Here is a 27,341-nt window from a genome sequence, read left to right on the forward strand (position 1 = left end):
AGTCCACAGGCTGACACTCTATCCACTGAGCAAAACTGGCTAGGGCAGGTTAAGAAATTTTTATACAGGGTATTTGATTATTATAACAGCCAGAAGATCCTTGAGGTTAGGGGAAACCTTGTTCTTGCCCGAAAAGCCCAAATAAACATCTTGGGCTTTATGGGAGGAATCAGTCCACTACCCTTCCTTCCTGTGCCTCCCTAGGAGAATATAACTACCATGTCTTCCAGTGCTTTGACAAAACCTAGATACGTGCCTTTTGGCCAAAGGTCTGCAATATCATATTCTTGGAGCCATCATTGTATCACTGGGGGTTGCAGCTTTCTGTCAGTTTGCTGAGGCTAAACCAAGAAAGGTGGCATACATAGATTTCTACAGAAATTATGATTCTGTGAAAGATTTTGAGTGTGTGAGGAAGACATATCTTTCAAAGTGCAAAGTGATCTTGGAATGCAAATAATTTCTTTGTGTTGAATTCCATGGAAGTCTGTCACTGTCCCATGTTCCTGAACTATGAAAGATGGAGGTTTGATCTAAGGAATAGTTTCTTTTGTAAATAAACCATTAAGAAATACTTTGGACAGGGGAGGGGGGGGAATAAGTAAAAAGAAAAAACAAAGGAAACCACCACGTGGGGTCTAGGAAACCTTAAGGACATGCTAGAGAGAAGAAAGGAAGGGGGACAGGAGAGTGAGAGAGAAGGAGAGATTGGTTGCCTTCTGTTTGCTCCTTGACCAGGAATCAAACCCACAACCCAGATATGTGTCCTGACCAGGAATTGAGGCATGCACAGGACGATGTTCAACCTACTGAGCCACTCAGGCTGGGGAAAAAAAAATGGTTTTAATAGAGCTTTAATTTTTATGTCCTCCATCCTTTCTCAGAAGTCAGTGGGTAGAGCTGAAAGTCCAATTTACTAATCAATTGGTCTTTGTGGTGACTAGATCCATCCTGAAGCTTTGTAGTATTATTAGTATAAACTCACTGTTATAAAACGGTTTGTGGGTTTTTTTTTTTTTTTATGTTTAGCAAAAGATACTATCACTTAGGAAATTATACAGTTTAACAAGCTTATTGTCAAGTACTGTGGACATAGACCAAATTTATTTCTTATTCTACAACACATAGGCTTGTCAGTAAATAATTACTCCACATGAAGGCATTTGTAATGTTTTATTTCAAACTAAGTTTATGAGAGATTACAGAATGATTCACTTTTCTCTTCTGTCCTAGTAGAAGGTACAGTTGGTGATTCTCTGCAGTATCCCTTGCAAAGTCGAAGCATTCAGAGTCTGGAAACATGCTGTGAAAATAGTATGTTTGGAGATATTGTTAATCAGAGCAAAGGTAATTTCGTATTAAAGCAAAATCACAATATGTTTGAGATGCATGAAAAACTTCCAATATCAAAGTTAAGTTTTGAAAACCAAAACAGAAATTGTAACATAAAGAACTTTGTTGAGTTGAAAAGAGAGGACACACCCATTCTGCATGCTAACCATGAACAATTTTACACTGAAATTATATTGCCTGTCAGCACCAAACCCATCAATAATAAGTCGCAGGCCATTCAGGAACAGAGAACTCGCCACATTGAGAAAGTCCACATATGCCCTGAATGTGGGAAAGCCTTCATGAAAATGTCTCAGCTCACTGATCATCAGAGAGTTCATTCTAGAGAAAAACCTAATGGATGCTGTCCATGTAGTAAAGCCTCTAGAAAGTCCAGGCTCACTGCCCATCCAAGAATTCATAATGAACTGAAACAGTATGAATGCACTAAATGTGACAAAACCTTCCTCACGCCATCACAGTTCAGTATACATCAGAAAACTCACATGGGACAGAAATCTTATGTGTGCAGTGAATGTGGTAAAGCATTCATCAAAAAGTCTCGGCTCATTTATCATCAGCGAAGTCATACAGGAGAGAAACCCCATGGGTGCAGTTTATGTGGCAAGAACTTCTCTACGAAGTTTAGTCTCACTACCCATCAAAAAATTCATACAGGAGAGAAACCCCATGGATGCAATATATGTGGAAAGACCTTCTCTACAAAGTTTTGTCTCACTAAACATCAAAACACTCATACAGGAGAGAAACCCCATGGATGCAGTCTATGTGGGAAGACCTTCTCTACTAAGTTTAGTCTTAGTACCCATCAGAAAACTCATACAGGAGAGAAACCTTATACATGCACAGAATGTGGAAAAGGCTTTTCAGTGAAGCGTGGCCTCATCCTACATCAACGAACTCATACTGGAGAGAAACCCTACATATGTAATGAGTGTGGGAAAGACTTCACTTGGAAGAACACTCTAATCAGACATCAGCGAGCACATACAGGAGAGAAGCCCTATGTATGTATTGTATGTGAAAAAGGCTTCACCATGAAGACTGATCTCACTGTACATCGAAGAACTCATACTTTAGAGAAACCGTATGTGTGTAGTGAATGTGGGAAAGGCTTCTCAATGAAGCACTGCCTCATTGTACATCAGCGAATTCATACTGGAGATAAACCTTATGTATGTAATGAGTGTGGGAAATGCTTCCCCTGGATGTGCCCTCTCATCAGACACCAACGAGCACATACAGGAGAGAAACCCTATGTATGCAATGTATGTGGAAAAGGCTTCAGTATGAAGGGGGGTCTCACTGTCCATGAGCAAACTCATACTTCTGAGAAACCATACATGTGTAAAGAATGTGGGAAAGGCTTTACTCAGAAGTACAAACTCAGTGTACATCGGCGCATTCACACGGGAGAGAAACCCTATGTGTGCAGTGAATGTGGAAAAGGCTTCGCAGTGAAAAACAAGCTGATTGTACATCAGCGGATTCATACAGGAGGGAAACCTCATATGTTGTAGTGAATGTGGGAAAGGCTTCCTCTTAAGGAGCCCTGCCATCTGACAACATCAAACATACAGGAGAGAAGCCTTATGTATGTAGTGTATGTGGAAATGGCTTCACCATGAAGAGTGATCTCAGTGTACATTGGTGCACTTATATGTAAGAGAAACCTTAAATATTCAATGAATGTGTCAAAGGCTAACCTGGCAAAAGCCTGCTCATTGCACCTCTGCAAATTCATATGCAGATAAACTATATGCCATGAATGGACTTCACCATGAAGAATACTCTAAGTATACATCAACAAATTCATACCACAGAGAAGCCATACAAATGCAATGGATGTGGTGAAGGCTTTAGGAAAAAGATATGCCTCGTGCAACATCAGACATTTCACTAAGGAAAGACTTTTCATGTTCTGAATGTGGGAAATTCTCATTGTGCAAAAATAATCTCATTACCCATCAGAATGAACACAGAAGAGAAACACTATGAATGCAATAAAGATGGGAAAGCCTTCACTATGAAGTCAAGTTTCAATGTTCATCAAAGAAAACATACAGGAGACCGACTCTAGGGATGCAGCGATTGTGGTAAAGCTTTTCCTGACTTGTCCTTATCTGTATATATATAGAGCCAGGGTCATCACATCACAACCGAAGGTTCAACCAACTGGAAGTCAGTGATGGGTTGCTGTAGTGACCCAGCAACGGCGACCCAGCACTGACTGCCACTACTGTGGATGCCCTGTTACAGCATTGACTGCTGAGCGGGCTGCGGATCACACCCGAAGAGAGGTCTGGAAACAGAGAGACAGGGTCTGATCCGTAGCCTCCATGGCAGCTTTTGATCAGCACTTCCCCCTCTCTTTTGCTCTGGGCGTGGCCAGCAGCTGGCCTCTTTCTCTTGGCCTTTGCTTGGCCTTTGCTGGGGCTGCTGATCAGCCCTGCCTTTCTGATCAGTTCCACTGATAGGCTCAGAGACGCTGACTGGCATAGAAACCGACCAGTCAGAACCAAATCTGGGTGAAGTGTGAGGAGCCAATGGCTGCCTAGGAGGTGGAGCTTTTGACACTGACTGGCATAGAAACGAACCAACCAGAACCAAATTTGGATGAAGTGTGAGAGGAGCCAATGGCTGCCTAGGAAGCAGAGCTTTTGATGCTGATTGGCATAGAAACCGACCAGTTAGAACCTCATCTGGGTGAACTGCAAAGGCAGAACCTAAGGTGGGGGCTGAGGAGGGGTTTTAAGGGCAACAGCTGTTTGGTGTAAGGTGTAAGGAAGCAGTTCAATTTTTTGATGACTGGTTTGGCAGTATAGTGCATGGCTGGTTATCAGTCCCGATGTAAGTATTTTATATTTTTGTCTGCCAAGAGCACTCCTCCTGATGAAAAAGTCTCCCCTCCCCCCCATTTAAGCAATCTTATCCTATATAATCTATCTATACTGCTAAAACGGTAATATGCTAATTAGACTGGGTCAACTGGCCATCTTCTGGACATCCGACTTCCTTCTGGACAAAGCCATGGTGGTGGGCGCTGAGGTAGAGGCCGTTAGGGGCGATCAGGCCGACGGGAGGGCAGTTTGATGCGAACTCAGGCTGGCAGGGGAGGGCAGTTGGGGGCACCTGGCTGACAGGGGAGGGAAATTGGGAGCGAGAGCAGGCAGGCAGGGGAGAGCAGTTAGGGGCAAAATCAGGCTGGTAGGGGAGGGCTGTTGAGGGTGAGATCAGACCAGCAGGGGAGGGCAGTTGGGGGCAACCAGGCTGGCAGGGGAGGGCAGTTGCGGGCAAGATCAGGCTGGCAAGGAAGGGCAGTTGGATCGAGATCAGACTGGCAGTGGAGGGCTGTTGGGGGAGACATCAGGCTGGCAGGGGAGGGCATTTGGGGAGAGATCAGGCTGGCAAGGGAGGGCAGTTAGGGGTAATCAGGCAGGCAGAGGCAGATGGGGGTGAGATCAGCCTGGCAGGGGAGGTCAGTTGGGGGCAAGATCAAGCTGTAGGGGATGGCGGATGGGGTCGATCAGGCAGACAGAGGTGGTTAGGGGCGATCATGAAGGCAGGCAGGTGAGCAGTAGGAGCCAGCGGTCCCAGATTGTGAGAGGGATGTCCGATTGGAGAGGGTGCAGGCTGGGCTGAGGGACTCCCCCCGCCCTCTGCACAAATTCCGTACACTGGGCCACTAGTTAAACATAAGAGAATTTACAGGTAGTTGCTTTGTGGAAAATCTGTAGGCCCTCAAGATAATAGTATGTAAAGAACAATAGCTCAATACAAAGACTATAGTGCTGTATTTATTGACCAGTTACCTCTTATTTTATATTGATGAAAAAATTTATAAACCTCAGATATAATCAACATTGATGAAAATATTTTAGGACAGTATATGTCTAAACAGTGTTTTCTGAGGTAAATCCAATGAATGTGACAGAATGAAGAACACTTTAGTTGGAAGAACATCTCATACGTGATCATTTGAGATCAAGAATGAGTGAATATTTTTTTTAAAATATATTTTATTGATTTTTAACAGAGAGGAAGGTAGAAGGATAGAGTTAGAAACATCGATGAGAGAGAAACATTGATCAGCTGCCTCCTGCACACTCCCTACTGGGGATGTGCCCGTAACCAAGGCACATGCCCCCCACTGGAATCGAACCTGGGACCTCCCAGTTCGCAGGCCGACGCTCTATCCACTGAGCCAAACCGGTCAGGGCAGCAAAGTAAGACATTATTAGAAATCAGTTGACACTACAGCTAGTCACTGCTTGGGCAGTGAATATAGCATGGTTTGCAGTAATTCATGTTGCTTTGTCATTTGCCACGAAATCCATGCAGAAATAACTGACAAACACATTCAATTCGGTACTCTTTAGCAAAACCTCAGGTAACTTAATCAAGGAAAGAAGCCTTGAATGAAAAAGCATTGTCACAAGTCTAAATAGTTAATATACCTCACAAACAATTGGAGACAGCATACCTTCAGCCATATTTCTAGTTGCTTTGCCAATGATTTTGTAAGTTTTTTTTAAAAATATATTTTATTGATTTTTTACAGAGAGGAAGGGAGATGGATAGAGAGTTAGAAACGTTGATGAGAAAGAAACATCGATCAGCTGCCTCCTGCACACCCACTACTGGGGATGTGCCCGCAACCAAGGCACACGCCCTTGACTGGAATCGAACCTGAGACTCTTGAGTCCACAGGCTGACGCTCTATCCACTGGTCAGGGCTGATTTTGTAAGTTTTAAACTGGCAGTTTCTCTCACCATGGATTAAATTTTAATATATACAACACAGGAGTGGTCTATGCTTATTTCATGGTGTAATTAACTTTGGAACTTCTTTACTTCATATTTTGTGTTATTTCAGAATATTTGAAGTACTTGAAAATGAAACTGAGCCTGGCTAGTGTGGTTCAGTTGTTGAGTGTCAACCCATTAACCAAGAGGTCACTGGTTCAAATCCCAGTCAGGGCACATGCCCACATTTTGGGCTGAAACCACAGTAGGGTTTCAATCATCCATGTTTTTATCTCTAGCCCTCTCCCGCTCAATCTAACTCAGTAAAAACACATTTTTAGAAAATTAAGCAATACATTAATTTTATAAAAACAACAGCACATTTAGATGTGTTTCATCAAGTTTATAAGTAGCATCAAGTGGTTTATAAAATGAAATATTAAAAAAATATGTATGTATTTTTTATTCAGTTGTATAGAGGAAGGGAGAGGGAGAGAAAAACACACCTTTTTTTATTGTTAATCCTCACCCGAGAATATTTTTTCCATTGATTTTTATAGTGGAAGGGTGAGAAGAAAACATCCTTGTGAGAGAGACACAGCAATTGGTTGCCTCCTGCATTTCCCGAACCAGGATAGGAATTGAACCTACAATTCAGGTATGTGCACTTGACCAGATTCAAACACAAGACCCTTCAGTGGGTGGGCCAGTGCTCTAAAATCTGAGCCACACTGGACAGGGTTAGAGGGAAAAAAAACCCTTGTTAAAAAAATAGGCATTTTTGCCCCAGCTGGTTTGGCTCAGTGGATAGAGCGTAGGCCTGCAGACTGAAGGGTCCCAGGTTCGTTTCCGGTCAAGGGCATATACCTTGATTGCGGGCACATCCCCAGTAGGGAGTGTGCAGGAAGCAGCTAAATTGATGTTTCTCTCTCTTCGATGTTTCTGACTATCTTTCTCCCTTTCTCTCTAAAAAAATCAATAAAATATATTTTAAAAAATAGGCATTTAAAAAAAATGTGTTCTTGATTTTAAGAGAGAGAGAGAAATGTCAATGTGAGAGAAACACATTGATTAGTTGCCTCCTGCACATGCCTTGACCATGGCCTGGGGTGGGGAGGAGCCTGCAACCCAGGTATATGCTATTGACTGGAATTGAACCTGGGACCCTTCAGTCCACAGGCTGACACTCTATCCACTGAGCCAAACCGGCAAGGGCCTGATTGTTAAGAGATGAGAAAATTAACCTAAGCTTTGGCTCTCATGAAAACTTGGCTACACTGAAATTCTTACAGCAAAGTGTGTGTGTGTGTTTTTCAATTCATGCCAACTTGGGGAAATACTGGTGAGGTGAGAAAGATAGAGTAAGATGTGAGCAGAACAATTTAGAATTGTAGAAAAATAGCCATAGCAGCAAGTTTCATTCTTTCAACGGTTTTTTAAAATATATTTTTATTGATTTGAGAGAGTAAGGGAGAGAGAGAGAGAAACATCAATGATGAGAGAGAATCATTGATCAACTGTCTACTGCACACCCCACATTGGGGATGGAGTCCACAACCCAGGCATGTGCCCTTGACCGGAATCCAATCTGGGCTGACTCTTTATCCACTGAGCCAAACCGGCTAGGGCTCAACAGTCTTTTATTAATAATGTCACTGCTTCAGAGGCTGTGTTACACAGCAGTGAATAAAGGAATAGGTTCCCTACCAGGCTTCATCAAAGGCTTTATTAAAAGGGTAGCCAATTACTGAAGAGAAAATATTCTATGTTATAGTAAATTCTTAGGTGACAGGTGATGTGAAAACACAGAGGTGGGCAAATGTAGGTTTATAGTTCTAATACAATATTACAAGAATAATCATACAATAATAAACTGTGTTTTGCATACTCACAACTGTAAACCTACTTTTTTTACCCTGTATAAACTGAGCAGCACTCAGGAATGACAAGCATGTGGCTCCTGAAGATTTTAAGAACACACATTTAAAGGAGAGGTGCCCTGACTGGTTTGGCTTAGCAGGTAGAGCGTTAGCCTGTGCATGGAGGGGTTCCGGGTTCGATTCCAGTCGGGGCACATGCCCTGGTTATGGGCTTGATCCCCAATGGGGAGTGTGCAGGAGGTGGAAGATCAGTGATTCTCTCATCATTGACGTTTCTATCTCTCTCTCCCTTACTCTCTCAAATCAATTAAAAAATATATATTCATTTATAAATAAATAACATAAAGGAAGGGAACAAAGGGATTTGAGTATATTAGGAAGATGTTTCATGGACAAGAAAGTGCTGTCCAGTGTTCCCATGCCAGCTGTTCACCAGGAGTGTCAGACTCTGACCATTGTTTCGGTTTCAGGATGCTGGAGATTATTTTTATTTAGAACTGACTTCTATAATTTATGGAAAGTTTAAAAAAATTTTAAACTCTTCTGTTAGATTATTTAGGGTTTTTTGTTTTTTCTTAATATATTTTCATTGATTTTAGAGAGAAAGGGAGGAGAGACATATAGAAACATCAATGATGAGACAGAATTATTGATCAGCTTCCTCCTGCACACTCCACACTGGGTATCTAGCCCACAACCCGGGCATGTAACATGACCAGAATTGAACTCTGACCTGGTTCATAGGTTGATGTTCAAACACTGAAATACACCAGCCAGCAAGAATTATTATTGATTTTAATATTTATTGCACAGATGCATACCAATAACTAATTTTTATATTTTGTGTGATTGTTTTTAAGTTTCTGAGTTATACATGGCTCAACTTTCATTATGAATATAGACTTCATTTACTCTAAATATTGTTTATAAATATGTTCATAGTCTCATCACATTGAAATGTCTAAAACATCATCACACCTGACATGTTAGATATGTCTATAAAGGACAAATTTTTTTTCACTATGAGAATTACAATAGCATTTTCTCATGAAGAAAACCACCAATAACAAAAGTCAATTTTTCCACTTTTTAAAAATTTATTTATCTTAGTTGATGTTCAAATTAAAACGAAACAGTAGAGTTCCATTTAAAGTTTATATTATGCCCTGGCAGGTGTTTCTAAGTGGATTGAGTGTCCTCCCATGGATCAACCGATCCTGGAGTTCCATTCCTGGTCAGGGCACATCCCGAGATTGTGGACTCAATCCCCAATAGGGGGCGTGCAGGGGACAGCCAAAGGATGTGTCTCTCTCATGGTGTCTGTATCTCTCCCAGTCTATCCAAAAAATAAAGTTTATATTATGCATCTTAGTTCTTTTTTATTTCAAAAGTCTGTCCTATATTCCTATGTTATATTTTTCCTATTCATATATGATGGTTTAAGTAGGTCATTTTGGGATAAAATGTTCTAGACTCTAATGCATTCATACCTCTTTATTATGAGTCGCTGTATTGGGCTCAGGGATCACGTGTTTTCATTTCCACATGCTCAAGTTCCTTCACCAGGAAAAGATAACTTCCTTTAGCCATTTTGCAGATGACTTTCATTAGGATGGGAAGCCTCTCCAGAGGCCTATCTTGGTTTTTTCCCCTGGTGGTGAGGTGGGTAAACCCTGGACCCCAGCCTGGGACTAACCCACCTTATGCAAAAGCGAAATCTGAAATACCACGCGGAAACCAATGAAGGGTCAGAAAATGCGCTTCCGGTGAAGTACTAGAGGCGGTACTTCCGGTGTCCGCAAGGGAGGCATTTTGTCTGGACTCAGGTTACAGTCTCTACCTTATCGGAGATTCCAGATCGCTAGTTTCTAGTGGAGATGCCCCGAGGGAAAAGCCGGGAGAGCTGTGGTGCGCACAGCACACGCGCTGCTGTGAAGATGGACGTGGTAACGCGGGTGACCCGCTCCATGGCCGGGACAGGGACCGCCCTTCCCGCGGCGGCCCCTTCTCCCGCCGCTCCCGCCCTGCTTCCTCCACTGAGTGCAATGGCCGCATCCGCACTGAGTCGCTGGGCTCAGGTGAGTGCGAGTCCCCGGGCCCTCACCGCCTCCTCACACCGAACAGGGCATCCCCGGGGGCGGGAGCCTCTCCCGTCCTGCAGCTCAGTCCCGCGTGGAGGACCGTGAGGAAGGTGGAGGGGAGAGAGGAGTGTTGTGGCTTCTGAGGACACAGCAAGTGCAGGGCAGAGAGGACGGGGGTGACTAGTATCTGAGGTTCCCATGAGCATGTGGATGGTGAGTATTGAAGTAAAGATCAGAGGCTGCAGGGAGGACGTCACAATCTCAATCCGGGCTTTCTGGGCTCTGGGATCCATCAGTGGACTGGTTGGACCTGGTTCTGGCTGAAATACAAGCTCTCTCGGATAGCATGCCAAGTTCATGGGTGAGTCCAGCGAGAGCCAGTGGCATTGGAGCAGGAAGGGGGCAGAGCTGAGGGAGTGAACCTGGGATCTGAACATGGGAAGGGGATGAACATTACCCAGTGGTGTGCACATCTGGAGGAAGTGTGAGCTGATGGTCCCGGGACCTGGTGTGGGGAGCTTAGATAGTGTTTCTGTGCTGTCCCCCTTCCCAACTGAGCTGCTCTGCTGAGGGCCATGCAGTGAGTAATGGGACTGTGATGAGAGAGCAGCCTGCACTGGCATTAGGGCCTGGTGTCCACACTAACCTGGGTGCCCTGGAGGAGACTGAGGGTGGGAAACCTGTGTGTAAGGAGTAGGATGGCAGGTTCTCAGAGAGACAGCTCTGGTTTCAATTGTCTCAATTCTAACAGGTTGGGGTGACCTTTGAGGACATTGCCCTGTACTTCTCCAGGGAGGAATGGAGCCTCCTTGATGAGGGTCAGAGACAGCTGTACCTGAATGTGATGCTGGAGAACTTTGAACTTATATCCTCCCTGGGTAAGACCCTCACTCTCACCAGTGACCTGGACTTGGCTTTGCACTTCCCCAGGCCTCTTTTCTCAGGTGCACTCTGTCCTCACATGTGGACCTTGGGCACTGGGTGATTTCCAGTTTTCTGGGTAGTTGCTGTCCTTTGCTTGCACTGCCGGCTTCTCTCCGTGCAGCCCCTATACCTGCTGCACTGAACTCATAGGGATGAATATGTGGTTGGTAGTGTGGCAGGGAGCCTAATGGATTCCACCTTGATTAGCAAGGAAAAGTGTTTTTCATATTCCTGTTGGTCATTTGTACATATTTTTGGGTATATTTTTTCTACATCCTTAGCCTGTGTTTTTTGTTGTTATTGTTTTATGTTTTTCTTGATTTCAGAGAGTAAGGGAGAGGAGAGAGAGAGAGAAATATCACTGATGGGAGAGAATCATTCATCACATGCCTCCAGCATGTCCCCTCCTAGGAATCGAGCCCATAACCCAGGCTTGTGCTCCAGACTGGAATTGAACCCGGGACCCTTCAGTCTACAGGCCAACACTGTCCACTGAGCAAAACCAGCTAGGGCAGCTTATTTTATTTTTTAAAGTAAACTTTCTATGCCTTTTTCTTTTTCCCTTCCTGGTTTTCCTCTGTCTCTTCCCACCTGCCTGTGTTTCACAGGATTCCCATAATGCAGATAATGGGTCTCTTGATGGTGTTACTTAGTTCACATTGCTGTATTCTTTTTTTTTAATGTTTTTTTTTTTTTTTTTTTTTAAGAAATATACTTCTTTAATGATTTAAGAGGAAGAGAGAGGGGGAGAGAGATAGAAACATCAATGATGAGGGAGAATCATTGATCGTCTGCCCCCTCCTGGGGGGTCAAGCCCACACTCCGGGCATGTGCCTTTGGCTGGAATCGAACCTGAAACCCTTCAGTCTGCAGGCTGACGCTCTGTCTACTGAGCCAGATCAGCTGGGGCTGCTGTATTCTTTAAATTTATTTTCCCTCTTTCTTTCCACCTGAATGATTTCAAATGATGTGTCTTTGACATCACATATTCTTTCGTGTCTGATTTTGATTCTCTTCATTTTAGGTTTTCAATTCACGCCTTGTAATTTATCATCTCCACCATTTGTTTCATTCTGTTTTATGATTTCTGTCTACCTATATTTTCCTTTTGTACTTTTTTGGTGTTTTTTTAATTTATTATATTTTTATTGACTTAAGGAAAGAAGGGAGAGGGAGGGGGAGATAGAAATATCAATGATGAGAGAGAATCATTGATCGGCTGCCCCCTGCATGCTCCCTGCTAGGGATCAAGCCCGCAACCCGGACATGTGCCCTTGATCAGAATCAAACTTGGGACCCTTCAGTCTGCAGGCTGACATTCTATCCACTGAACCAAACCAGCAAGGGCTGATATTTTCCTTTTGTTACTGGGTTGATTTTGTCATTATGTTGGTTCCATTTGTGTTTTCTTGTAGCTCAGAGATGTTTTTAAAAGTAAAAGTAGTTTGGATTCCTTATCAGGTTGTATGTAGATACCATTTGTTTTCTATTGATTACTGGAAAATTATCATGTTTTCTTGGTGGTGGTTTTGTTTTCAGTATGTATTTTTTTTAATTATACCTTTACTAGAAGCCTGGTGAACGGATGCGTACAGCAGTGGGGTCCCTCAGCCTGGCTTAGGCCCACTCGCAATCCAGACTGTTGCCCTATTCCCCGAAAGGTCTGACATCCCCCGAGGGATATAGTGCATGAAGCTACAGGTGGCCACGGAGGAGCCCGAGCTTCTGCTGGGTGTTATGCCGCTCCCACTCATCCCAGCCCCACTCTGCATGTTGCCGCTGCTCAGTAGCACACTGCCACAGAGGCTGAAGAGTCTCGTGCCACCACAGCGACACTCACCAGGCGTTAGCCCGGCGTCTGGCGCCCATCAGTCAGCTGAGCAAGGCTCCTGCCGTGAGAGCACATTGACCACCAGGGGTTAGCTGCTGCGTTGAGCATCTGCCCCCTGTGGTCAGTGCGTATCATAGCGACTGGTCAAATGGTCATTCGGACACTTGGTTATTTAGGCTTTTATATACTGTTATATAGACTAGATGCCCAGTGCACGATATTTGTGCCCTGGGTTCACAGAGGCTTCAGCCCGGCCTGTGACCTCTCGCAGTCCAGGACCCTTTGATCCTTACTGTCCGCCTGCTTGCAGCCCCTTACCACTCAGCCTGTTGTTCCTTAGCAATGCTGCAGAGGCAGGAGAGGGCCTCTCACCAGCGCTGCTGTGCTCGCCAGCTGTGAGCCCGGCTTCTGGCTGAGCGGCGCTCCCCCTGTGGGAGCGCACTGACCACCAGGGGGCAGTTCCTTCATTGACCATCTGCCCCCTGGTGGCCAGTGAGCACCATAGCGATTGTTCGTTCTGGTTGACCCGCCATAACAGTTCTTAGGCTTTTACTATACAGATTGTTGAAGGTATTACATATGTCCCCTTTACCCCCCTATTGATCCCTACTGGCCCTACCACATACCTTCCCGTAGGCCTACACCACCATATTGTCTGTGTCCATGGGTTATGCATATATGCATACAAGTTCTTTGGTTTTTGTCCTACCACCCACCTACACCCCAGCACGTTCTCTCTCAGATTGCACGGTCTGTCCCATGCTTCCATCTCTCTGGATCTACCTTGTTAATCAGTTTATTTTGTTTATTAGATTCCACAGATGAGTAAGATCATGTGATACTTATCTTTCTCTAACTGGCTTATTTCGCTTAGGATAATATTCTCCAGGTCCCTCCATGCTGTCTCAAAGGGCAAGAGGTCCTTCTTTTTCTTTTCTTTTCTTTTTTTTTTTTTTTTTTATTGATTTTTTACAGAGAGGAAGGGAGAGAGATAGAGAGCCAGAAACATCAATGAGAGAGAAACATCGATCAGCTGCCTCCTGCACATCTCCCACTGGGGATGTGCCCGCAACCCAGGTACATGCCCTTGACTGGAATCAGTCCACAAGCCGATGCTCTATCCACTGAGCCAAACCGGTTTCGGCGGTCCTTCTTTTTCTATTGCTGCATATTATTTCATGGTGTACACGTACCATGGCTTTTTTATCCACTCAATGACTGATTGGCACTTGGGCTAGTACCAGATCCCACCTAATATAAATAGTGTGTATGGTGTAAGTTGGTGCGCTAGTTTCTTTTCTTTCTTTCTTTTCTTTTTTTTTTTTTTGCATGTATCTGTCCAGTTATCACAGCATCACTTATTGAAGAGGCTGTCTTGACTCCACTGGATGTTTTTTGTCAATTATTAATTGAGCGTAATGGCGTGGGTCTGTTTTTGGGGTCTCTGTTCTGTTCTGTTGATCTATATTCCTGTTCTTCTGCCAGCATCAGGCTGTTTTGAGTATGTGGCTTTGTAGTAAAACTTGTCATATATTGTGGTCTCTCCAACGTTGTTTTACTTGCTGTCGCTATTCAGGGTCTTTTTGGTTCCATATAAATTTGTTCTGGCTCTGTGAAGTATGACTTTGGTATTTTAATAGGGATTGCATTGAATCTGTAGATTGCCTTGAGCACTATGGACATTTTAATGATATTGATTCTACCAGTCCATAAATACAATATATTCTTCCACTTGTTTATATTTTCTTCTATCTCTATTTTCACCATCCTGTAGTTTTCTGAGTACAGGTATTTTGTCTCCTTGGTTAAGTTTATTCCTAAGTATCTTAATTTTTTTTTTTTTTTGCAATGGTAAATGGGATTGTTTATTTAGTTTTTCTTTCTGAGAATTTATTTTTGGTTTATGAAAAAGCAATCGACTTCTGGGTGTTGATTTTTTTTTTTTTAAATATATTTTATTGATTTTTTACAGAGAGGAAGGGAGAGAGATAGAGAGTCAGAAACATCGATGACAGAGAAACATCGATCAGCTGCCTCCTGCACATCTCCTACTGGGGATGTGCCTGCAACCCAGGTACATGCCCTTGACCGGAATCGAACCTGGGACCTTTCAGTCCACAGACCGACGCTCTGTCCACTGAGCCAAACCGGTTTTGGCCTGGGTGTTGATTTTATATCCTGTTGATTTTGCCCAATTCATTTATTAAATGTAGTAGTTTATTGATGAAGTGGTTTTTAAAAATATATATATTTTATTGATTTTTTACAGAGAGGAAGGGAGAGGGATAGAGAGTTAGAAACATTGATGAGAGAGAAATATCAATCAGCTGCCTCCTGCACACCCATTACTGGGGATGTGCCCCTAACCAAGGTACATGCCCTTGACCAGAATCAAACCTGGGACCTTTCCGTCCACAAGCCAATACTCTATCCACTGAGCCAAACCAGTTAGGGCTATTGGTGAAGTCTTTTGGTTTTTCTCTGTATAATATCATGCCATCTGAAAATAATGAGAGTTTTACTTCCTCCTTTCCAATTTTGATGCCTTTTACTTCTTCTTCTTGTCTGATCGCTATGGTTAGGACTTCCAGTAGTATATTGAATAATAGTGGTGAAAGCAGGCATGCCCCTCTGGTTCCTGTTTTTACCAAGGGGAAATGGTTTTAATTTTTGCCCATTGAGTATGATGTTGACTGTCATATATGGCCTTTTTCCATACTGAGATATGCTCCCTCTATTCCCAGTTTGCTGTGAGTTGTTATCACAAATGGGCTTTGGATTTCAAGGAATGCTTTTTCTTCATGTATTGATATGCTCATGTAATTGTGTCTTTCAATTTGTTTATGTGATATATCACGTTTATTGATTTGTGACTATTTATTCCAGGGATTCCAGCCTGGCATCCCTGAAATGAATCCCACTTGATTATAATGTATGATCTTTTTAATATATATCTAGATCCGATTTGCTAATATTTTGTTGAGAATTTTAACATCGGTGTTCATCAAGGGTATTGGCCTGTAATTCTCTTTCTTTGTAGTGTCTCTATCTGGTTTTAGAATTATGATAATGCTGGCCTCATAAAAAGAGCTTGGAAGTGTTCCTTCTTGGTCTTTTTTGGAATAGTCTGAGGAGTATAGATGTTAGTTCTTTGAATGTTTGATAAAACTCAACTGTAAAGCTGTCCAGACCCAGGGTTTTGTTTTGGGGGAGTTTTCTTATTACTGCTTTTATTTCATTCAGGTTTTCTGCTTCTTCCTGATAAGGTTTTGGGAGATTCTATTTTTCTAGGAATTTGTCCATTTCATCCTCATTGTCCAGCTTGTTGGTATATATGAGTGATGGCGAACCTATGACATGCGTGTCAGAGGTGACACCCTAACTCATTTTTTTGGTTGATTTTTCTTTGTTAAATGGCATTTAAATATATAAAATAAATATCAAAAATATAAATCTTTGTTTTACTATGGTTGCAAATATCAAAAAATTTCTATATGTGACACGGCACCAGAGTTAAGTTAGGGTTTTTCAAAATGCTGACACGCTGAGCTCAAAAGGTTCGCCATCACTGGTATATACCAATAGTTGTTCATAGTATTCTCTTTTTTAAAAAATATATTATATTGATTTCTTACAGAGAGGAAGGGAGAGGGATAGAGAGTTAGAAACATCGATGAAAGAGAAACATCGATCATCTGCCTCCTACACACCTCCTACTGGGGATGTGCCTGCAACCAAAGTACATGCCCTTGACCAGAATTGAACCTGGGACCTTTCAGTCTTCAGGCCAACACTCTATCCACTGAACCAAACCAGCTAGGGCCATAGTATTTTCTTAAAATCCTTTGTATTTCTGTGGTATTAGTTGTTACTTGACCGCTTTTGTTTCTGATTTTATTTATTTGGCTCCTGTCTCTTTGTTTCTTCAAGAGGTTGGCTAATGGTTCATCAATTCATCAATTTTGTTTATACTTTCAAAGTACTAGATATTGGTTTCATTGATATTTTTTGGTATTATTTTTTTAGCCTCCAAATGATTTATTTCTCCTCTAATCTTTATTATTTCCTTCCTTCTATTTTGGTCTTTTCTTGTTCCTCTCTTTCTAGTTCTTCAAGTTGTAGGATTAAATTTTTTTTAAAAATATATTTTATTGATTTTCCACAGAGAGGAAGGGAGAGAGATAGAGAGTTAGAAACATCGATGAGAGAGAAACATCGATCAGCTGCCTCCTGCACATCCCCTACTGGGGACGTGCCTGCAACCTAGGTACATGCCCTTGACTGGAATCGAACCTGGGACCCTTCAGTCCGCAGGCCAACACTCTATCCACTGAGCCAAACCGGTTTCGGCTAAATATTTTTTTTTTTTTTTTATTAATTAAATCTTTATTGTTCAGATTATTACATTTGTTCCTCTTTTTTCCCCCCATAACTCCCCTCCTCCCAGTTCCCGCCCCACCCTCCGCCCTCACTCCCCACCCACTGTCCTCATCCATAGGTGCACGATTTTTGTCCAGTCTCTTCCCGCATCTCCGACACCCCTTTCCCCCCCAAGAATAGTCAGTCCATTCCCTTTCTATGTCCCTCATTCTATTATAATCACCAGTTCATTCTGTTCATCGGATTATTTATTCACTTGATTCTTAGATTCACTTGTTGATAGATGCATATTTGTTGTTCATAATTTGTATCTTTACCTTTTTCTTCCTCTTCCTCTTCTTAAAGGATACCTTTCAGCATTTCATATAATCCTGATTTGGTGGTGATGAACTCCTTTAGCTTTTCCTTATCTGTGAAGCTCTTTATCTGACCTTCAATTCTGAATGATAGCTTTGCTGGATAAAGTAATCTTGGTTGTAGGTTCTTGGTATTCATCACTTTGAATATTTCTTGCCACTCCCTTCTGGCCTGCAAAGTTTCTGTTGAGAAATCAGCTGACAGTCGTATGGGTATTCCCTTGGAGGTAACTGAGTTTCTTTCTCTTGCTGTTTTTAAGATTCTCTCTTTATCTTTTGCTCTTGGCATTTTAATTATGATGTGTCTTGGTGTGGTCCTCTTTGGATTCCTTTTGTTTGGGGTTCTCCGCGCTTCTTGGACCTGTAAGTCCATTTCTTTCACCAGGTGAGGGAAGTTTTCTGTCATTATTTCTTCAAATAGGTTTTTAATATCTTGGTCTCTCTCATCTTCTGGCACCCCTATAATTCTGATGTTGGTACGCCTGAAGCTGTCCCAGAGGCTCCTTACACTATCCTCGCATTTTTGGATTCTTTTTTCATTTTGCTTTTCCGGTTGGGTGTTTTTTGCTTCCTCGCATTTCAAATCATTGACTTGATTCTTGCGCTCCTCTGTTCTGCTGTCGGGAGTCTGTATAATATTCTTTATTTCAGTCAGTGTATGCTTAATTTCTAGTTGATTCCCCAATATAACATCGAGGGTCTCATTAGTTTTCTTGTAGATCTCATTAAGTTTATCGGCGGCTTCTAAACAGTTCTTGAGAGACCTTAAAAGTGTGGTTCTGAACTCTAGATCTTCCATTGACAGTTTTGTCCTGTTTCTTTGTCTCCGCATTTTGTTATGCTTCCTTGGTGCACCCCCTAGTGGTCTTTGTTCGTGGTTTTATAGTTAAATCTTGATTGTTGTAGCTAATTCCAGGGAGGGTTTGACCTCCAGGCCAAGTGGCTATGAGAATCAGCTGTGTCTGCAGTGAGAGAACTTCTGTCCTCTAGGGAGGTGCTAATCTGGCGTTTGCCTGAGGCTATCCGGCAAATGCCTCTGTGCAGGGCTTGGGCGGGGCGGGTCGCACAGGATCAACAGGGTGGGCCGGAGAGAGCAGTGATGGCGGCTCTCAGTCCTGTCCCCAGGGGCTCTGCCTCTCTGAGTCCCAGCACCCGCTGCAAAGCTCGGAGAGAAAGCTGCACTCGCTCTGACGGAAGCCAGGCAGTCCCGCTTCTCCCTTTTGAGTCTGGGTCCCTAAAGACTCGCCCGGATCTGGAGCTCAGAGTCTGCGACTCCCTCCCGATTGAAAACGGCAACCGCGCCCTCCGCCGCCAGCCCGCTCCTCGCACTCCGCACCTCAGAATTTGACTTCAGCACTGCGCCTCCTCTGCGTGTCCGTATGCGTTTCTCTTTCCTCCTAGTTGTAGGACTTCCATTCAGCCAGCGTTCCAGTGGTTTTGGGTGATGTCCGTTCTGTCTTTTAGTTTCACTTTTGAAGTAGTTGTTCAAAGCAGCAAACTCCGGCGTTAACCTATGCCGCCATCTTGGTTCTCTAAATATTTTTTTAAAAAATATATTTTTATTGCCGAAGCCGGTTTGGCTCAGTGGATAGAGCGTTGGCCTGCGGACTGAAAGGTCCCAGGTTCGATTCCGGTCAAGGGCATGTACCTGGGTTGCGGGCACATCCCCAGTGGGAGATGTGCAGGAGGCAGCTGATCGATGTTTCTCTCTCATCGATGTTTCTAACTCTCTGTCTCTCTCCCTTTCTCTCTGTAAAAAATCAATAAAATATATTTAAAAAATATATATATATATATATATTTATTGATTTCAGAGAGGAAGGGAGAGGAAGAGAGAGATAGAAACATCAGTGATGAGAGAGGATCATTGATTGGCTGCCTCCTGATTGCCCCCTACTCAGGTCCAGCCCGCAACCCGGGCAAGTGCTCTAGACTGAAATTGAACCCAGTACCTTTCAGTCTGCAAGCCGACACTCTATCCATTGAGCCAAACCTGTCAGGGCAGCCTTTTTCGGTCTGGAAATTTCTTTATTTCACCATCTATTTTGAATGATGGCTCTTCAGGAGAATTCTCTTGCTCTTTCTTTGGGGGTTGTGTTTTTGTTTCCCCATTTTGGCTGCCTGTTTGCATTTGGGTAGATCTGCTACACTTCTGATCTCTAGTGTAGGACAATGTCAGACACTCCTTGTGATTGGAACTGTATACCCAGTTATGAGCTATTAGCAATCTGTAGCTTTTCTATCCCTCTACTGTGGCAGGTTCCCTTGGAAAGGACCAAGATGTGCACCAAGGTCTGCTTTTCCTATCGCTGACCCAGAAGGAGATCAGGCAAAGACTCAAAGCCTCCAGGACCCACCTCAGCCTGCAGTCTGATTGTTGTCATCCTTGATAACCTTCAGGCTGTTGACCGAGAGTGGGGCCAGACATGTTCTAACAGGGTGAGACAATTGGCTTCCCCCAGGCAAAAACTGCCTGGATGGCAAAGGTCCACAGCAGAAAGATGTCCTCCATATCATGAGGAAATGACTTAGCACAGGATACTAGGGTGGCTGCCCTCAGAGTTCCAACTCCAGAGACCCCAGTCCTGGACTCTCCTCATACAGTTTCAGTCCACTCTGCCCTCCGTCTGCCAGAGCCCATGGTGAGTGGTTGCACTCGAAATTTTGTGCATTTAAGAGGATGCCTGCGTTTGCCGCTTTTCATATCCATATGTTTTGCAGGCACCCCTCTTAGTTCTCCTGCTCTGGGCTTGGGATCTCAGCTTGGGATTCAGACACCAGAGTTCTTAGTGGGAACACCCACAGCCAAAATATCCCTCCAAAATTCAGCTGTTGTCTGTGGGAACCCAGCCATCCCTTTTGTGTTTCAGCATTGCCGACCAGTCTGTATGCAATCACCACTTCCTGTTCTGTGTTATCAGAGTTCTCTCCAGCTAGTGCTCAGCTGATTTTTCAGGATGGTTGTCCTACATTTTAGTACTCTTACCAGCTTGGTCTTGAGAGCTTGTCAGTGTGCCTTCAACTTATTCCATTGCCATATTTTCTCCTCTTTAGTATTTCTTTTATTACTATACTAGGGGCCTAGTGCACGAAATTCATGCAAGGGGGGTGGGTCCCTCACCCCAACCTGCACCTCTCCAATCTGGGAGCACTCATGGGTGCCCTCTTCAATCCAGGAGTTTCTGTCTGTCTTTGTAATCATATGAGCGAATTGTCTGAGACCCCAACCCAGTTCACTTTGGTGCTCACAGAATAATAGAGGTCTTTTTTTTTTCTTTGCTCCATTGTTGGAGATTTCCTAGAAGTTGCAGGATATCTTCCATTTAATTTTTCCTCAAAACTCTGACTTTAGTTATGATTCTAACCTTTGCTCTTCCTCCATCCCCCACCCGCAACAGTAACTTGCTTCTGGCTCACTTCACTCTAGTGTCTAGGGCAGGGGTGGGCAAACTTTTTGACTCAAGGGTCACAATGGGTTCTTAAACTGGACCGGAGGGCCAGAACAAAAGCATGGATGGAGTGTTTGTGTGAACTAATATAAATTCAAAGTAAACATCATTACATAAAAGGGTACGGTCTTTTTTTTCAATAGTTTTATTCATTTCAAACAGGCCGGATCCGGCCCACGGGCCGTAGTTTGCCCACAGCTGGTCTAGGGGATCCCATAGCACGTATGCCACCAGAACTACGATTCCCAGAATTCCTGGTGCTCCCTGCACTCTTGGTTTCTGATTCCAATCCAGGAACTGCAAAAATCAAAAGGACTGGGAACTTCAGCTTCCCCCAGGCCGAGCAGACAAGACCGGACACTCCAGTAGTTTCCCCGGAACCCCGGCGACTCGGCGCCGGCGTGTGCTGGCTACAGGCTCGGAGCAGGTGGGGTCCTGGGGAGGACTTTGGCCCATTCCGCCCCCTGCTGCTTGGCGCCTGTGCATGTGCGCGCTGCCCACAGGCCTGAAATCTTTGTCAGGTTAATTTGCATGCTCACTCCTGATTGGCTGTGGTTGTCGTGGAGGGACCATCAATTTACATATTTGGCTATTATTAGTATGGATTAAGTGTCTTCACATATCATGAAGCAGTTACTCCTTTAATCCTTTCACCCTTATGGACCAATTATGTAATGATAATTAGATTTATCTACATGAGTGATAAAGGCTGTTGGCTGGGAGGGGTGTTGTTTTGATGTTGAGAAACGATTCAAAAGTCTTGCCTTCTTGATACTCTATGAGCTGAGCTCTTAATAACAAATAATGTATGAGTCCATAATGACTTTGGTAGCAATTCTTTTCAGTGACAATTAAGGGTGAAAAATAGTGCTGGGGACATACTGATTTCTGTTTCTATTCTATGGTAGGTTGTGGCCAAAAGTATTTCTTTGATAATTCATACCAACAAACACTAAATAGTCCTTTGATGTGTAAATTGGGGGGAATACACAGATGTTATATGGGCTTTTGCGGTTTTCCAAAACAAAACTTTTCAGTGTATTTCACAGAACAATCCACTCATGTTAGTGTGGTTACTCTGACTCTGGTTTTTAACCCTAGCTATCTTCAAATCTTTTTGATTACCCATCTTCCCAGTCATCCTTTCTATGCAGTTCTTTCCTTTTTCGGTCTTTTGCATTGCTCTTTGTTTTTATTGGGCTCTTATTCCCATCTCTGGTGGGTGTTTATTTATTTGTTTATTTGTGGATATCTGTCTAATTATTCTGGCAGGAAGATAAATTCTTCTATCTCCTATTTTACTATATTGCTGGTGTCACTCACATAGTTTTTTATTTTATTTTTTCTTCTGCTTCGATTTGTTTTTTCTCTCTATTGTTTCATCCATGCTCTCTTGTTCTACCACAATACTGGCCATGCATCTTTTCAGTTTTTCTTTGAGGATTTCTGTCATCTGTATCCAATATAATTGCTCAACTGGGATTTAAGGGGAAGAATCATTTTTGCATTATAAGAGAAAGATGACTATATCCACGGCAGAGTGGACCCAGAGGCCGTCTTTCCTTGGTGAAGGGCTGTTGGGTAGAGTTTGACACAAGAGCTTTATTAAGATTATAAGAAAGAACTTATTTTGTTCAACATTGTTTTGTTACCATTGCCAGTTCTGTACCCCATTCTACTTGTGTTTGTTTATTATTTACACTTTGCAAACTGTTCAGTTCTATTTTTTAAAAGGTTTTTCTTTATTTTAGACACAGGGAGGGGAGAGAGAAAGAGGAGTGATGAGAGAGAAACATTGATTGGTTACCTCCTGTATGCAGCCCAAATGACTGTTGAACCTGGAACGTAGGAATGTGCCTTCACAGGGATTCGATCTGGCATCCTTTCAATGGGTAGGATGATGCTTAACCCACGTTGCCACACTATCTATGGCTAAAGTACTCCATTCTAACCGTTATAATTTCCACTTAGGTTTCCAGCTTATGGATAATCTTTACCTCTCTAAACTATGTACCTCAACTGCTTCCCATACAGGTTCCTCTTTACTGCACTCCAACCTTGATCCATGCCTTTACAGCCTTGGTGTGTCACATATTATATTAACCATACACATCATGTGGTGGAATGCAATGGGTTTTAATATGTTCGAGCACATTCATATTGTTCTACACAGGCTGCTTCAACAGTTAGAATGGTCCTGTAGGAAGCTGTCTGTGAAGGAACAACTTGAGAGCCCTGCCTCTCTCGTTTGTCCCATCCTGTGTTCCTGCCCCTCCCGTGGTAAGATCTTCACCACTGAGTGACCTTAGGAGTCAAGTAATGTATAACAGCCATTTCCTCAGAGTCTAACTCATGGTCTTAAAAAGCATCCCATGCAATCATGCCTGGTTGTGACAGATAGACAGTGGAGATGAGGGTATTTCTTCCTTCCAAAGTCATCATGTACTTCACCTGCATTTCCTTTTATTTAGGTTGCTGCTGTGGAGCAGAGCATGTGGAGGCACCTTTTGAAGAGAACATTTCTGTAAGAGTGTCACAGGCAATGAATGCCAAGTTAGCTTTGTCTTCCCAGGAGAGCCACCCCTGTGAGAGTTGTGGACTAGTTTTGAGAAACATTTTCCACTTGACTCATCAGCAGGTATTACAACACAGGCAGATACTGTTGAGGTGTGGGGCATGTGCAAAACAAATTTATTTCAGTGCACAGTTTCACCAGCACCAGCAGCAGTACTTGAGAGAGAAGCCTTTGATAAGCGGTGTGAACAGTGTCTCACTTGAAAACAGCTGCAATTTCAATGTGTTTCAGAACCTTTTTACCTGTGGAGAGGTGGAGCAGGACATCCTTAGCATGGCAGGCCATTTCCAGCAAAAGGATACTCAGATCAGTGACAAGCCAAATGGTATCTCAATGTGTGGGGTGACATATCAAGGGAAAAATAATTATTTTACTACAAAAGAAAGTAAGAAAGCCATGGGCTATAACTACACGTGTATTTGGGACAACGGTGTCCCTACTGACAAAGCATATTTCTGTTGCCATGAATGTGGAAAATATTTTGCCCAATTTTCTACTTTTTGTTACCATCAGAGATTTCATGCAGAAAAACACCTTTATGAGCACAGTGAATTTGGGAATTCTTTTACCAGTATTACTGGCCTCCTTTCTCATCAGAGTTGTCACAAAGGTGAAAGGCCTTATCAATGTATTGAATGTGGAAAATCTTTTACCAGGATGTGTTTTCTTCGTGATCATCAGATAGTTCACACTGGAAAAATGCCTTATGAGTGCAGTGAATGCGAAAAATCTTTTACCTGTAAAAGTGGCCTCCGTTACCATCAGATGAGAGTTCACACTGGAGAAAGGCCTTATGAGTGTAATGAATGTGGGCAATCTTTTGTCAGTAGTAGTGGCTTCCGTTATCATCAGAAATTGCACACTGGAGAAAGGCATAAATGCAATGAATGTGAGAAATCTTTTAACAGTATCTATCATCTTCGTTATCATCAGAGAGTTCATACTGGAGAAAGGCTTTATGAGTGCAGTGAATGTGGGAAATCATTTGTTCAGAAACATGGCTTCCAATGTCATCAGAGAATTCACACTGGAGAAAAGCCTTATGAGTGTAGTGAATGTGGGAAATCATTTACTCGGAATAATGTCCTTAATCGTCATAAGAGAGTTCACACTGGGGAAAAGCCTCATGTGTGCAGTGAATGCGGAAAATCTTTTACCTGTGGAAGTAGCCTTCGTTACCATCAGATGGGAGTTCACACTGGAGAAAGGCCTTTTGAGTGCAATGAATGTGGGAAATCTTTTACCAGTAGTAGTGCCTTCCGTCGTCATCAGAAAATTCACACTGGAGTAAGGCCTTATGAGTGCAATGAATGTGGAAAATCTTTTATTAGTGGTAGTAGCTTCCGTCGTCATCTGAGAGTTCACACTGGAGAAAAGCCTTATGTGTGCAGTGAGTGTGGGAAGTCTTTTACCACCAAGTATTGCCTTAATTGTCATGAGAAAATTCACACTAGAGAAAGGCCTGATGAGTGTAGTTAATATGGGAAATCTTTTATACAAAATTCTAACCCTACTCCCCACATAAGAGTTCACATTGGAGGAAGGTCTTGGATATGTAGGAAATGTAGATTTTTTTAGTTAACCCATAGCAATACTATAAGAAATTCCATGAAGCCCTATTTGTCTGAACTGAATCTCATACACTGCAACATCAAGAGTAGGGAGATTCCCAATAAATTTGAGTGCTGTGAAAATCATGTGTGTGTACTTTGCACTTATTTTTTAAACTTTTTATTAATTTCAGAGAGGAAGGGTGATGGAGAGAGAAATAGAACTATCTATGATGACACATAATCAGCTCCATCCTGCACATCCTTTACTGGGGGTTGACCATGCAACTGGGACATGTACCTTGAATGGGAACCCACTTAGCCACATGTGTATGTTATAATTTGTTATTTACACAGGTGTCTTGCCAATTCTATGTCCCTGCATCATTTTTTTTTCTTCTACACCTGTGTCCTATCACCAGGTTCACAACCTCTGTCAATTTTTTTTTTTTTACATATATTTTATTGATATTTTACAGAGAGGAAGGGAGAGAGATAGAGAGTTAGAAACATCAATGAGAGAGAAACATCGATCAGCTGCCTCCTGCACATCTCCCACTGGGGATATGCCCGCAACCCAGGTACATGCCCTTGACCGGAATCGAACCTGGGACCTCTCAGTCCACAGGTCGACGCTCCATCCACTGAGCCAAACCGGTTTCGGCATCTGTCAATTTTTTTAATATATTATTGATTGCAGAGAGGAAGAGAGAGAGAGATGGAAACATTAGAAACATGAATGATGAGAATCATTAATCGGCTGCCTTCAGCACGCCCCCTGCTGGTGATCGAGCCTGCAACCTGGTCATGTGCCCTTGACTGGAATCGAACCCAGGACCCTTCAGTCTGCAGACTGATGCTCTATCCACTGAGCCAAATCAAGTAGGGCTGTCAATATTTTTTTCCCCTTAAATATGTTTTTAGTAGACTCCCGGCACACAAAATTCATGTGCGTGTATGGTCCCTAGGCCTAGCTTGAGATTAGGGCCATCTTCCCTGGCTGCCGGCAGCCGCCTCACCCCTCACCTTCCTGTTCACCATCAGGCAAATGGAGCCTGCTGGGCGGGGGGGTGGAGGGGTGGGGGGAATGAGAGGTTGGCTGGCAGACCCTGATCAAGCCATCAGGTCCTACAGGTTGGGTGCAGCTCCTGATGGTCAGTGTGTGTCATAGTGACCGGTGGGTGGATCCACCATTTGGTCCAATTGCATATTACCCTTTTATAGGATATTAAAGTATATATTTAATTGATTTTTTACAGAGAAGAAGGGAGAGGGATAGAGAGCCAAAAACATCGATGAGAGATATCGATCAGCTGCCTCGTGCACGCCCCCCAGTGGGGATGTGCCCGCAACCAAGGTACATGCCCTTTACCGGAATCGAACCTGGGACCCCTGAGTCCGCAGACCGATGCTCTATCCACTGAGCCAAACTGGTTCGGCATTTAAAAAAAAATTATATATATATATATTGATTTCAGAGAGAAAGGGACAGGGAAAGAGAGAGAAACATCAATGCTGAGTGAAAATCATTGATTCGCTATCTCCTGCACATCCCCAACTGGGGATTGAGCCTACAATCTGGGCATGTGTCCTTACCGGAAATGGAACCATGACCTGTTTCATGCGTCCAGTCTCACCCCCTGAGCCACACCATGTATCTCACTACTATTTTGGTTGATGGAGCTATTTCACCTGGTCCACCTATATGGCTTTCACAGATTGCATGGGTCACCATCCTCATGTGCTCAGGAAAGCTAACTCTGTTCTCTGTTTTGTTGGAGAAATTTGGGAGTAGCCTGCGCTTGTACGAGGTCTTATTTCCTTTCACTCTGATTAGTTGCCATATGGACCTGACTCAGTGTTGTCCCCAGAGAACATCATCAGTGTTCAGCGAGCAGCTTATAGAATAACTACCTTTCCCCGGGACAGGCTTTTTCTAGGTAACAGTGATAGATGTTTTTGAGTGGCTAAGTCACGGAATCAAGAACTGCCAGGCTCTTGTCCCTTTGGTTTGTAAAACAGTGAAGGACTTTCTAAGTCTAATTTAACTTAGGTGTTCTATTTACTGTCTGGGAGTTTACAAGCAGATTTGGGTTCTATAAGCATCAGGAGGTGAACCAATTTTATGGGCATCTCAAACTTCCTCTACCTATGGGAGAATGACATGGTGCAGAAATTAGCAGTTTAGGCCAGCTTTTCATTGCTGTGCTATTTTC

At 43.2% G+C, this 27,341-nt stretch overlaps 1 protein-coding gene across 1 annotated transcript in view; it reads left to right on the forward strand.

Moving 5' to 3' along the window:
* Positions 1 to 25,271, forward strand: part of LOC308530449 (zinc finger protein 613-like) — a 39,219-nt gene extending 13,948 nt beyond the window's left edge. The window contains exons 4-7 of the mRNA XM_081107116.1: positions 1,237 to 1,347; positions 8,579 to 10,057; positions 10,812 to 10,938; positions 23,472 to 25,271. Coding sequence (XP_080963242.1) covers positions 1,237 to 1,347; positions 8,579 to 8,694 — 227 coding nt within the window. The 3' untranslated portion in view covers positions 8,695 to 10,057; positions 10,812 to 10,938; positions 23,472 to 25,271. The remainder of the gene's footprint in view (positions 1 to 1,236; positions 1,348 to 8,578; positions 10,058 to 10,811; positions 10,939 to 23,471) is intronic.
* The last annotated feature ends 2,070 nt before the right edge of the window (positions 25,272 to 27,341 follow it).

This window comes from Myotis nattereri (genome assembly GCF_964212035.1).
Source record: "Myotis nattereri genome assembly, chromosome: 15".
NCBI lineage: Eukaryota > Metazoa > Chordata > Mammalia > Chiroptera > Vespertilionidae > Myotis > Myotis nattereri.